This window comes from Suillus plorans (assembly GCF_016647745.1).
Source record: "Suillus plorans strain S12 chromosome Unknown HD556scaffold_40, whole genome shotgun sequence".
Classification (NCBI taxonomy): Eukaryota; Fungi; Basidiomycota; class Agaricomycetes; order Boletales; family Suillaceae; genus Suillus; species Suillus plorans.
This window is the reverse complement of record NW_024537424.1, coordinates 36787-48244: the sequence shown is the minus strand read 5'-3', so window position 1 is coordinate 48244 and position 11458 is coordinate 36787. Positions and strand designations below refer to the sequence as shown.

General features: G+C 48.0%; 4 protein-coding genes across 4 annotated transcripts; 2 read left to right on the top strand and 2 right to left on the bottom strand.

Annotated features, from left to right (window-relative positions):
- Window positions 1-127: 127 nt before the first annotated feature.
- HD556DRAFT_1432770 (uncharacterized protein) lies at window positions 128-1899 on the top strand (the record flags this gene model as incomplete). Its single annotated transcript, XM_041305161.1, has 6 exons — window positions 128-458; window positions 507-706; window positions 757-946; window positions 1001-1075; window positions 1133-1631; window positions 1695-1899. 6 exons carry the CDS (start codon window positions 128-130, stop codon window positions 1897-1899), a joined length of 1500 nt encoding a protein of 499 aa, XP_041158555.1.
- Window positions 1900-2236: 337 nt separating this feature from the next.
- HD556DRAFT_1484684 (uncharacterized protein) lies at window positions 2237-3315 on the bottom strand (the record flags this gene model as incomplete). The annotated part of the gene is made up of 2 exons (XM_041308693.1): window positions 2237-3065; window positions 3113-3315. 2 exons carry the CDS (start codon window positions 3313-3315, stop codon window positions 2237-2239), a joined length of 1032 nt encoding a protein of 343 aa, XP_041158554.1.
- Window positions 3316-3982: 667 nt separating this feature from the next.
- On the top strand, window positions 3983-6062 carry HD556DRAFT_1382850 (Six-hairpin glycosidase-like protein). Its single transcript, XM_041303290.1, has 7 exons — window positions 3983-4451; window positions 4502-4734; window positions 4788-4852; window positions 4903-4970; window positions 5025-5227; window positions 5299-5438; window positions 5491-6062. Exons 1-7 carry the CDS (start codon window positions 4303-4305, stop codon window positions 5809-5811), a joined length of 1179 nt encoding a protein of 392 aa, XP_041158553.1. The 5' UTR covers window positions 3983-4302; the 3' UTR covers window positions 5812-6062.
- Window positions 6063-8114: 2052 nt separating this feature from the next.
- On the bottom strand, window positions 8115-11339 carry HD556DRAFT_1484666 (uncharacterized protein). Its single transcript, XM_041308692.1, has 12 exons — window positions 10862-11339; window positions 10789-10800; window positions 10659-10721; window positions 10580-10608; window positions 10394-10515; window positions 10311-10341; window positions 10228-10258; window positions 10077-10175; window positions 9875-10029; window positions 9745-9822; window positions 9469-9696; window positions 8115-9413 (listed from the first exon to the last, which is right to left on the bottom strand). Exons 1-12 carry the CDS (start codon window positions 11083-11085, stop codon window positions 8560-8562), a joined length of 1926 nt encoding a protein of 641 aa, XP_041158552.1. The 5' UTR covers window positions 11086-11339; the 3' UTR covers window positions 8115-8559.
- Between the last annotated feature and the right edge of the window lie 119 nt (window positions 11340-11458).

Here is an 11458-nt window from a genome sequence, read left to right as displayed (position 1 = left end):
TCCTGTGCGCAATTTATTTGTTTTATTTGTTCTTTTCATAGATTGTTCGATATTTTTGGTATCATAAATCGTGTTCACCATTGACTTATAAACGCTGTTCACTGACAGCATGAACTTTGCTACCCCAATGGTTTCGCATACCTTCACGGCGACAAACAGCTGCAGACGTGTCCAAGCCCAACCTCATCGCCGTCCAAAGGTGACCCTTAGCAAGGAGGCTCGTGCAGCTCTAACTGCCCAACGTCGCAATAAATCACGTCAATTTAAGACAGCTCTTCACAATGCTTGGAGCGAGCTTGACGATACTGTGAAGGCCATCGCGTCCTCGCATCATAAGAGTTTTCGTCGCGTCCAGAATGACTTGTGCATGGGCCGCGGGATGTTACGCTACCAACGTTCAAAGTTGAGTGCATGGAACGCGTTCTGCTGGAAGAAGCGCCATGAAGAGAAGGACAACGGTAACAGTGTCTCTGTCCTTAGCATATACAAACTGACATCACATCAAGGGGCCACGGGCAAGACTGTATTGCAAGATCTCGTTAGGGACGAGAACCGCACTGAATATCGCAGTCTCACGGACGACGAGAAGGCACAGCTTTTGCAGGAGTACCAGGAACACAGGGAGACGAAGGCTACTGGCATCCGTATCTCAACAAAATCGAAAGTCAACGACGTAACACAGACACTCAAGGCTGTCGAGAATGAGGTGAGTCATTATATATATATTCTGATGCTCCTTATTGACACAGCTACTAGCTCAGCAATCTGAAGATGCGGACGGGTGCCGAGACTATTCTCTACACGACACGCTGCTCCACAGATCTCCCCCTCCGTGGTATTTCTTTTGCAACCGAAGGAGTTGACGAGTTCATGAGCTCTGTGATGAATATCGATAACCAGGATCTCGTGAGTAAGATGGAGGGGTTTGCTGTCCAGGGCATGAAAGGTATAGGGATCATTTTTTCTCAAAAACTCGCTCTTTGCTGACTGTATCTATCAGGCGCTGCAAGAAATCACAAAAAACGCGTATCAGATATTCGGAGCACAATCCGACTTGAGATCAACAAGACACTTCGTAAGTGCTTCGTATTTGAACCATTTTCTATGTTACTGACTACGACAATTTTTCTAGAGGGAATCACACAGGATCCGAAAGCACGGATGCATTGGGCGCACTACTGGCGCAATGTCGTCCAACGCTACCTTGTCGTCATCGAAGGCTGGCCCGAAAATATTCCTTTTGTCAACCTTAGCACCGTATCCAGTGCCCTCCCTGACTTGGAGATGCTTTTGAATAAATGGGAAACCGGAGAAATCCATTGGAGGGACCTGGAAGAAGATGAGTACGAGAAACTTCGTCAAGAACATTGTGAGAAGGTCAGCAGCGGTGAGGTCATTGAAAAACGCCGCCGGACTCGCTCTGACAAAGGAAAGAAGCGCAACCAGCCTTTGGACAATTCTGGTCACCGCAGGAAAATGTATAAGAGTGCTGAAACTGTTGTAAGTGATGATGAGTCGGATGCACCTGGCAATACGGCCACCCATGAGCATACACCTACCGTTAATGCCCCTTCTGGCCGTATAACAAACCCTGGGCCCACACCATCCACTCCGCCCACTATCCCAAGCCCGTTCCCCGAGATCAGATCACCTACTCCGCCCGCTATCCCAAGCCTGTTCCTCCCCCACATTAGATCACCCACTCCGCCCGCTATCCCAAGTCTGTTCCTCCCTGAGATTAGATCACCTACTCCGCCCGCTATCCCAAGTCTGTTCCCCCCCGACGACGATATGTTTGGCATGTCCAATTACTTGCCTGCAGGCAGCCCTGGTGCTGGTCCATCTATTGGCACGAGGTCATCCGAATTTAATTTTCTAGAATTCATGAGCTTTGATTAGACTTTACTTACCTTGTCTTTCAAATATGCACTACGTCCTTTCTGTTGGCCAATCAAATATAGGGACAAGGGATGTAATTATATTCATATGAAGTAAGAGAAAAATACATTAAATGTATGACATTGAGTAATTTGACACATCAGGACAACAAACAAAGTCCGAGAGCATCCTCAGCGACATGTCATACGAGATGGGTAGCACATTGAACCAAGTCCAAGGGTATCTTCAACGACTAGTTAGTAGTAGGTTCTATCGTGCATGTTAGCGAGAGAACGAACAATAAGTAATACGCGCACATGAAATTATAATGGGCAGTAAGACGGTGGTGAATTGACGATTACAGGTAGAGGCAGGCACCAGCCGGGCGAAAACAATGCCAGACGGAAGGAAGGAATGGCCGGAGAGATGCCACAGAGGGCGATGAAGGTAGAAGGGCACCAGCCAGGCGAAAACAATGCCAGACGGAAGGAAGGAATGGCCGGAGAGATGCCACAGAGGGCGATGAAGGTAGAAGGGCACCAGCCAGGCGAAAACAATGCAAGAAGGAAGGAAGGATGGCCGGAGAGATGCCACAGAGGGCGATGAAGGTAGAAGGGCACCAGCCAGGCGAAAACAATGCCAGACGGAAGGAAGGAATGGCCGGAGAGATGCCACAGAGGGCGATGAAGGTAGAAGGGCACCAGCCAGGCGAAAACAATGCAAGAAGGAAGGAAGGATGGCCGGAGAGATGCCACAGAGGGCGATGAAGGTAGAAGGGCACCAGCCAGGCGAAAACAATGCAAGAAGGAAGGAAGGATGGCCGGAGAGATGCCACAGAGGGCGATGAAGGTAGAAGGGCACCAGCCAGGCGAAAACAATGCCAGACGGAAGGAAGGAATGGCCGGAGAGATGCCACAGAGGGCGATGAAGGTAGAATGGCACCAGCCAGGCGAAAACAATGCAAGAAGGAAGGAAGGATGGCCGGAGAAATGCCACAGAGGGCGATGAAGGTAGAAGGGCACCAGCCGGGCGAAAACAATGCCAGATGGAAGGAAGGAATGGCCGGAGAGATGCCACAGAGGCTGAGGAGGGCAGAAGGAAGATGGTTTGAGGAGGGTGAGAGGTGTCCAGAAGCTAAGGAGGGCGCCCAGATGTTGAGAAGGCCAAGATGAGGGTTGAGGAGGGCACTGGTGATGACGGTGAGCAAAAGTAAGGGGCGTGAGAAGCCCGCTACCGGAAAATGCGCACCTTTGCCGAAAGCGCAGAGGGCGTGGGAGGGCGACTTTGAGTGGGATACACTGCCGAATGTGTTGCCGAGCCTCCTACCGTAGTATACCTGAAGGTATGAGATGATTTAGGACATGATTTATTGCTGGTGTCGAGAATTATCGTAACTAAGCCAAATAAAACTGAACCATACACGTGATCGCTCAGCATAGTAAGGCTGACTTATTGGGAAGGTCAGGTGCGCAACCCAGGTGCCATCGGTCACACCGGATCACATGGTGTCACAAGGCGTCACAGGTCTGGTTGTGCATGACTCACCCTTGGGTTACTTGAACTTACCGAACTAGCTTTAAAAAGGTTATAACAGACCGCCTTGACCTCTCCAGCAGCTGGTGGATAAAAGACTGTGCTGGCCTTAGCAAGGTTTGAAGGTTGGCACTTTCTTCATTCCATTCTGAGCTCTCGACTAAAACAAGATTTTGGCGCAGACCTAGTATCTCAGCAATAGTCGATGTCTGTTGAAATACTACAGAAAATATCTCAAGTCATGTCCAAAAGTGTAGGAGCTGATCTGTAAATTTGGGTGCGCAAAACAGAGCCAAAGACTTGGTGCGTAGACGCCGTTACAATACAAATACCTTTACATGTCCCATCAGATCCCACTGAATAAGGTGCTTTTGAGTAAGTTGCTATTATAATGACAGTCACTGCTTCGCTGCCTGTCCTGAACGAGACGTCAAAACCGCGGTAGATCGAAGTACTTCACAATCTGAACTGAACAAAAGTTACCTCGCTTCGACAAAACTATCCATTGTTACAGTTGCGTCAGTATTTATCTATGTTCATGTGCTCATGTATAACGCATCATATTCTGCAGCCCATCTCCGGACTAATGCCATCTAAGTCATCACTCCTCCTATACTCCACAGTCAGGACGATCGCCGAACGAAACCGAAAGGCGCCATTAACTGCGGAAGAGCTAGACCCAATTGCTCAAGCGCTTGCAACCCCGGCGACGATTGTTGCCATCGCCGATATTGATGATGGTGGGTGATTGCACACTCGGCGTAATCCATCTACAATGAGGTCTTATGGCATATATCCTTTACATTTGTTGACGTTCATTCTGCCAATGGTAGATGATTGATCCTGATTTATATAGCAATTTTACATCTTCATCTCCTCCCTTGCTTGATAATGCGTGAGACGAGACTGGCAGTCAGTGTATGGTCCCTCCTGTGCCTTGGTGCATGTGCAGCTCATCCCTCAGATGCATCACTGTACCAGAGCAAGCTATGGGTAGCAGGCAACATTCGATCAGCTATGCTGGCTTCTATCAGGACTAGGTAAGCCACCGTATGATAACTCAAATCAGTCGCATCGTGCTCAGCTTTAGTTGGGAACAAGGAACCGCGGCGGGAGCCATACTCGAATTCAATAACCCAGAGTACTCTGTCTTTGGATCTTCCCCATTTGTTTCCGATGGAAATTTTCCCTTTTCAACTCTGCAGCTTGCTTATAGCGCTGCTGTACGGCAAACTCCCGACGGTCGCCTCAGCCAAGAAATCGGTGATGCACTCGATGGCGCTGCGTTAGATGGCGCCTCCGCTGGCTCTGCGGTTCTTCTGGGTGAATACCACTTTGTTGTGCCGGAAATTTCAAATTTTCAACTACCGAAACAGGCAGTTTGACTGACCCATCTCGGTACAACTATTGGCTGGACGCGGCTAACGCCCAACTGAATTTTGTGTGTTCTGCAGTTACTTCCAGCTCCTCGAACTGACCGGTGTCTGCTAGTTACTCAACGTAGCTCCTCGTACCTCTACTGGAGCTATTTCCCATCGTGTTGACTCACGTCAATATTGGTTCGATGTATATTATCTGGGATATGTTTTAAAATACTCAACGTGACCAAACAGGGCTGATGGCGTCTACATGGGGTTCCCCTTTATTGCATACTTTGGGGCAGTTACCAACAACGCGACTCTCCTTCAGATCGCATACGATCAATGTCGGTTGTACCGTGATGCTCTTATTCTAGACGGTCCCACTGGAAAGCTCTGGGGACATATTTACTCCGACGATAATAAAACGTGGATAGATGAAGGTATCTGGGGAACTGGTGAGTACTCCCATGGTTCGGATTTTGCATGAGCGCAACAGGCAACTTACAATCGCGCAAAACTTACGCAGGTAATGCATGGGCAGCACTTGGCATGCTACGTGTTGCTGTGACGATTCAGAAAACTGAGCACTCTTCACATATGGCTTCTCAAATTGCTTGTCTTACCTCATGGATCAAGGAAATTCTGGACGGCGAGTTTGCTGCTTTGGTAGGGACGAACCTTGCTGACCCCTTCGTGACTAACACCACCTTCTCGACAGACAACAGACAATCTGGTCCCGAACTATATCACCGGGGGTCCGTCTTTTCCTGATGCAGCCTCCTCCACTGCCCTAGCCTCTGTAGCGTATCGGGTTGCATATATCTTCCCCCAGCAATTCGGCAAGCACTACACGCATGTGGCTGCGAAAATACGAGACACTGTTATATGCAATATCACGAACCTTGGTACCTTGCAGCCCATAGTGGATCCTTTACCAGATCCCTTTCCATATTGGAATCAAACAGGACTGCTGAGTACAGAGGCACAAGCATTTGGATTGATGATGCTTTCAGCGTGGAGAGACTGGATTGGCGCCTGAAGGTGCCAGCAAATTCTTTTGTTTTCGGACTATCCCTGCATATAAAACAACCAAATCGTGTAAACAGACTGCCCAACAGATGATCACGAGACATCCGCAGTGTTGAATATGTTCTTTATCTGATGATGAGACACTTCAAAAATTCAACATTTAGGAAGCGGACGAGATGGATACAACAGCAAGTCGCAAGATTCAGGTAAACAAGGTATATGGTCTATTACATTTATGTGGCACAGCAGGTCACTTGCCAGATAGTTTGATATGATTATAAGGTCCATTAAGATCTAAAACACGGGGACGCTTTTTGCACGCTTCTAGTACGTACCTGAACTCAATTAAGTACTAACTTCAACAAGATAACTTCAACAAGATATGATGGTGCTTGATCCGTTCAACTATGATGTGACACACGCGCACGCATTTATCATAAATTTATGTCGCACAAAAAGAACCAGGGAAAGGTCGAAGGATTCGGCAAGTATTTGAGCGCGCTGTCGAGGCCAGGGAGCTCGTACGTTGTGCCGTGCGCAGAAACCCGGAAATCGCATCAATTTTAATTCATCACATCTCAACAAAGGTGTATACATAGATACCGTCTGTGCGGGTGTTGAGTGTCTGTACCATAACAAGTCAAGCGCCATGAGATATCATTTATAATCATAAACGGAAGACAAAGGCAGAGTCAGGGACCCGACACGCCGCATCACTAAGGCGAGTGTCGTACATATATGACTAAAAGGATACAGGGTACAACACGATATAGCTTCTATCCACATACACGGAACGTAGTCGAAACAAGGACCCTTCACGAAGAAGGGAAGGAGTAAAAAATTATGCGGTAATCCTCAACAGGCCCGAGGGCTCCAGTTGAAGATAACAGACCCTGGCATAAACCATGGGATTTGCCCCGCATCGACGGAAATAACCGTCATATAAAGTCAAGGCAGCAAGCCCCTGTGAAATCCTATCGTGAGCGTCAAGATACGGTATAGATCCATAGCAACTTACGACTATGAATAGCCATGAAGAGCTCCAACAGACACGTGTAGATTTTGGACAACCAGTTCCGTGGAACGGCAATGACACTCTTCCCAGCGGAAGAACGAGTTTTTCACAAATTCCGCCACCGAAACCAAATTCGGCAGGATATATTTTCAACGGGCTTCCACTTCGCTGCGTGCGTACACACAGAGGCCCACATAAACCCGAAATAACTCAAGGTGTAGTGAGTCCGACTCGAAGCTAGCCTCGCTGGATCGATAGGGTGCAGCTGCAGCCTGACATCACGACAGAGGTTGATATGGCAACGGTCTGTGAATCATATGTCATAGGTTCATGTTCCAGTTATGGCCATGTCCTGGTAATATTCAAAAGCCCAGGGAGACTTGAGTCATGCCGCACCAAGCACGGAAGCACCGATAGATTCCAAGGTCGTCCTCGTATGCTTTGTCCATGACTTGCCCCGTGAGCAACGCATCGTGTATGTCTGCGTGGTTCATGGTATGATTGCGTGGTATGCGCAATTCAACGCGGCTATCGTGCACTGGTCAATAATATGACTGCGTGGTATATGCGTTTCTGTGCGGGAAGCACTGGTCTGGTCAACAATGACTGCACGGTATGTGCGTTTTCTATGCGAGTAAGCACTGATCTGGCCAACGGTATGACTGCGTGGGATGCGCGTTTCTGTGCGAGTAGGCACGAATCTGGTCAAAAATGAGTGCATGGTATGCGTTTGTCAAATGCTTTCTAGTTTGGCGAGTCAAGGAGGGCAATGCCGCACGTAAACGCACGGATGCACCGATAGACCACGCCCGAGGTATCGAAGCGTATAGTCCTCGTATGCACGATACAAAGCCACTTGGCCCTGGTATCATTGTCATAGTAACAATTGGTCAAGGTTCTGTGTGTCAAGTTTGTGATAGCCATCGACATGGGGTCAAGTATCGTGAAATATCGCTTTGGCGCTTTGACATAGTCCTGCACAATGAGTGAAACGGCAAAGTATTGCCGGGAGGCTATTTGCCTATCTGGATCTCTGCCTCGCTGCGAAATATGGATTCACAGAGGAAGCCGATAAGAGGGCTTACTTGCCACTCCCTCGTGCTTCCGACTCGAGGCTGATCATGGAACACGAGCGGAAGACCTGGGCGTAGTAGGGGGTGCACATCATGAAAGGGAAAAAAGAGAAATGATAGCAAAGAAGATTGGAATCCCGATTATGACAACAGCGGAAGTTACCGGTTTTGAAATTTAGTTTACGTAAGATAAGTGGTAAAAGTACAACCGTGGTCACCTGTTGTCGTAGTTATCTGTTATCGTAGGTTACAATTGTTGGCCCTCCCTTGATGCCTATGGAGGTTCCTCCAGTATAGTACTAGCTACTAGTAGTGACATTATGAAGTCTTTATGTTGAGCTGTCATTGTGGCAGCCGGCTCCGTCGATGTTACATCTCCGTCTCAAGTACTTATTTGCTGAGCGCCGAACAAGTCATAATATTCAGTCAAACACCAATAGACTGATGTTCCCTCGTAAGGACAAACTGATATCTGAACCCCGAATCGTCGGTACAGTATCGAATTTACAAGACTGTCGTACATAGTATACATGGACATTGTAAATATATGATATGAGCATGAGATATATATTTGAACACACAATCTTCAAGCTTAGGTAGCCGGTGAATAAACAGCGGATGGTGATGTATAGCGAAACTCTAATAAAAAACCTGTATCAAGCATTGGTCATTATACCCATGCTCGACGCTTACTCGGTGTGGGTGCAGTAGCAGTGCTCGGTGGAGTGAAAAACCCGCCAGCAGTGATTCCCATTGCTTCCACCCCCGATCCACTAGCCTTGCGAAGCGCCCCACGACCAATGGATATCGAACCTTTCCCAGAACCCAACACACTCCCCACACGCTCTATGCTGATTGTCGAACGCGCTGGACTTCGATGGGAGTGCCCTGCACCATTGTGGCTCTCGTCACTAAGAGAGCTTACGCCGTTTTCATTGCCCCCGCCTCCATTTCCGGCTCCACGTGCAAGGAACTTTCGTCGCCGGGGTTGGTATGGGAAGACATTTGCATTTGGTTCTGCATCTGCACCGCCACCGCTCCATGCGCTGGAGAAAGTCTCGTTCGTGGAAGCAGTTCCCGACCCACTGGGCCCAATCGGCATGACCAACATCGCATCATCAATGTCTTCGTCATCGCTCCGTAAACTCAATGGCCGGGCCTGCTTGAGTTGTGAGCCTGATGGACCCTCCAATGATGGTGGAGAAGGTGACCTTCGAATGGACGGGGGCACCGCCTCCGCGCGATCATGGACTTCGTCAAATATTTCATAATAGCGCTGGATGCAGAGCTTGACGATAGATCCCAAAGTAGTATCGCCATTTGAAGTTTCAGTGGAGGATGTTGATGCCGCCTGTGTGGCCGCTGCAATTGTGCTGGTCATCGATGGTCCACTTGGTATAGAACATAGGAGTACATCTTGCATCGGGTCCGAGCTTTTGACTAGGTTGGGACAAATGACAATAGCAAGATTGTGTGCGTCCATGCGATTTACATTTGATCGTAGGGATACTTCGTGCAGCACGTCTGAATCGGCGTTAGGCACACGTCTTCTGACATACCAAAGAAAAGCGTAGCTCACAAAATATGTTACTCAATAAGATGTACATGCATGGCATCAGCTGTGGCAGGAGTGTGTCGCGAATATATGCCATAGCAAGGATGCTGTCATTCGATGGTGTCGGACATCGACGTATATCAGAATACAGAGAGTCTGGAAATGGGGGGCTGGGAAGGTCGCGGAGATACTTCTTCAATAGCACAGCTGCGAGATGGGGGTCATTAAAGCTTTGGAGGGAAACAACTTGGCCTGGTGAAGTGTCACAATATGCGATTCAGTGTCGACGTAGAAAAATACCTCTGTCGTATGCTTCTTGAACCTGTTTGAGTAATACGGAACTCGGCGAGCGCCTGAAAATCCCTTCCTCGTTCAGCCCTATATATGTTTGATGAGTTCAAGTAAAATAACAGTCATCCTCGACACTCACCAGAGCTCAAAAGGTCTTGGATGGAATCTTTCAGAACCCGCGGAATGCTACCCTTTTCGCCGTCATGACCCATGAGTTCTTCTAAGGGCACACCAAAGATGCTAGAGGAAATGGGACTCGGTAATACAATATGCCTCTCCTGTTTCAAATTCTCTCTATAGATGTGTTACCAGAAGTGTTGAACAGGTTAAAGTGCGCTTACTTATACACCGCAGGTGGAATGTCAATTTGAGTCAATGGAACCTGTGTAGCAAGATCCGACAGAGTGTCGACGTAGGCTATTTTGCGAAAGAACTTGGGGCTGCGGAAATGTTCAGCACGATCGAAAACCATGACAGCGAAACCTGAAAGACCTGACGACAGCACCTGCCAACGAGAAAAGCACTGCGGAAAGTAGGTAAATGGACTGCCCGACCGAATGCATAATTTCACCTACTTTTCGAGAAGAGAGAAGAGTGTACAATGAGCTGCGCTGAACATTCAGTTGCTTGCATCGTGAGTAAGTGAAGTATCACTGACCAGGCGTTTCAAGTTCTTGCGATACTTCCTACTCAGGCTTCGATATGCCTTCCAAACCCAGTTCCAGTGAGGAGCGTAACGATTGCCTGCTGCAAAGAATACTACAGTGTAATCGGATTCAACTGGAGAGAACGAGGTGAGTCTGGTGAGACCAGTAGATAGTCATAGCACTGAAAGTGAACGAACCAAAGAGATCAAGGTATGACAGAATTCGCCTGATACGGGATGAGGATGATAACTGGTTGCGATTTGCACAGACACGTACTGCAAAAGCAGATCATAGGAGACCTCTTGTGGATCTGGTAATGCTGATGCACTAATAATGACACTATAGGCCGAATTAGCCGTCAATTAGAGCGTGCTAGTATCCGTCACCAAGGCCGAGGAGAACTTACATAGGTCTAGTCCTAGGGAGGAAAGGTGCTATGAATAGCTTGACAGTGGCTGATGACCATGTACTGCACTCACTCAAAATCAACGCCGGCCTGGAAAATAACTTTGCCCATAACCTCTTGTACTTTATCCCTTGCTCCCGGTTCACATCCCGTAGCACCTGGGGTTCGCCTCCACTGTGGATTGAATACTTTTCTTCGACTGATAGAATGAGGACCTGAGTCAGATCCAAGAGGAGAAGTTGGAGAAGATGCGGCAAGTGAAAGAGCAGCAAGTCTTTGTTTCAAACTGGGCGGCATCTTGAGGAAACGTTGTTACAGGTTGAGATAGTACAGAGAAGAAGCTGAAAGGGACTACAGCTGAGCTGACTCTTGCCAACGAGGCGGGTGTGTGTTGTCTGTTCAGAGTTCTTGTCAACGATGGTGAAACGTTGTTGCCATACGGTGCCTGATACTATTATTATATCCGCAGGTACTCTGTTATGTTTGTACCCTATAGGAGCGCAACCTAGTTACTGCGTAGTGAACAAGAATAACGATAACAGTAGGCAGTCTAATAATGAATAATGGACAAGGTCACTAGCTACTAAAAGTATACTCCAATATGACTCGGAAGTCTAGACGTTGCAGGTGGGCCAGTCTAGTAATATACCCATCTACGACTCTGAAACTG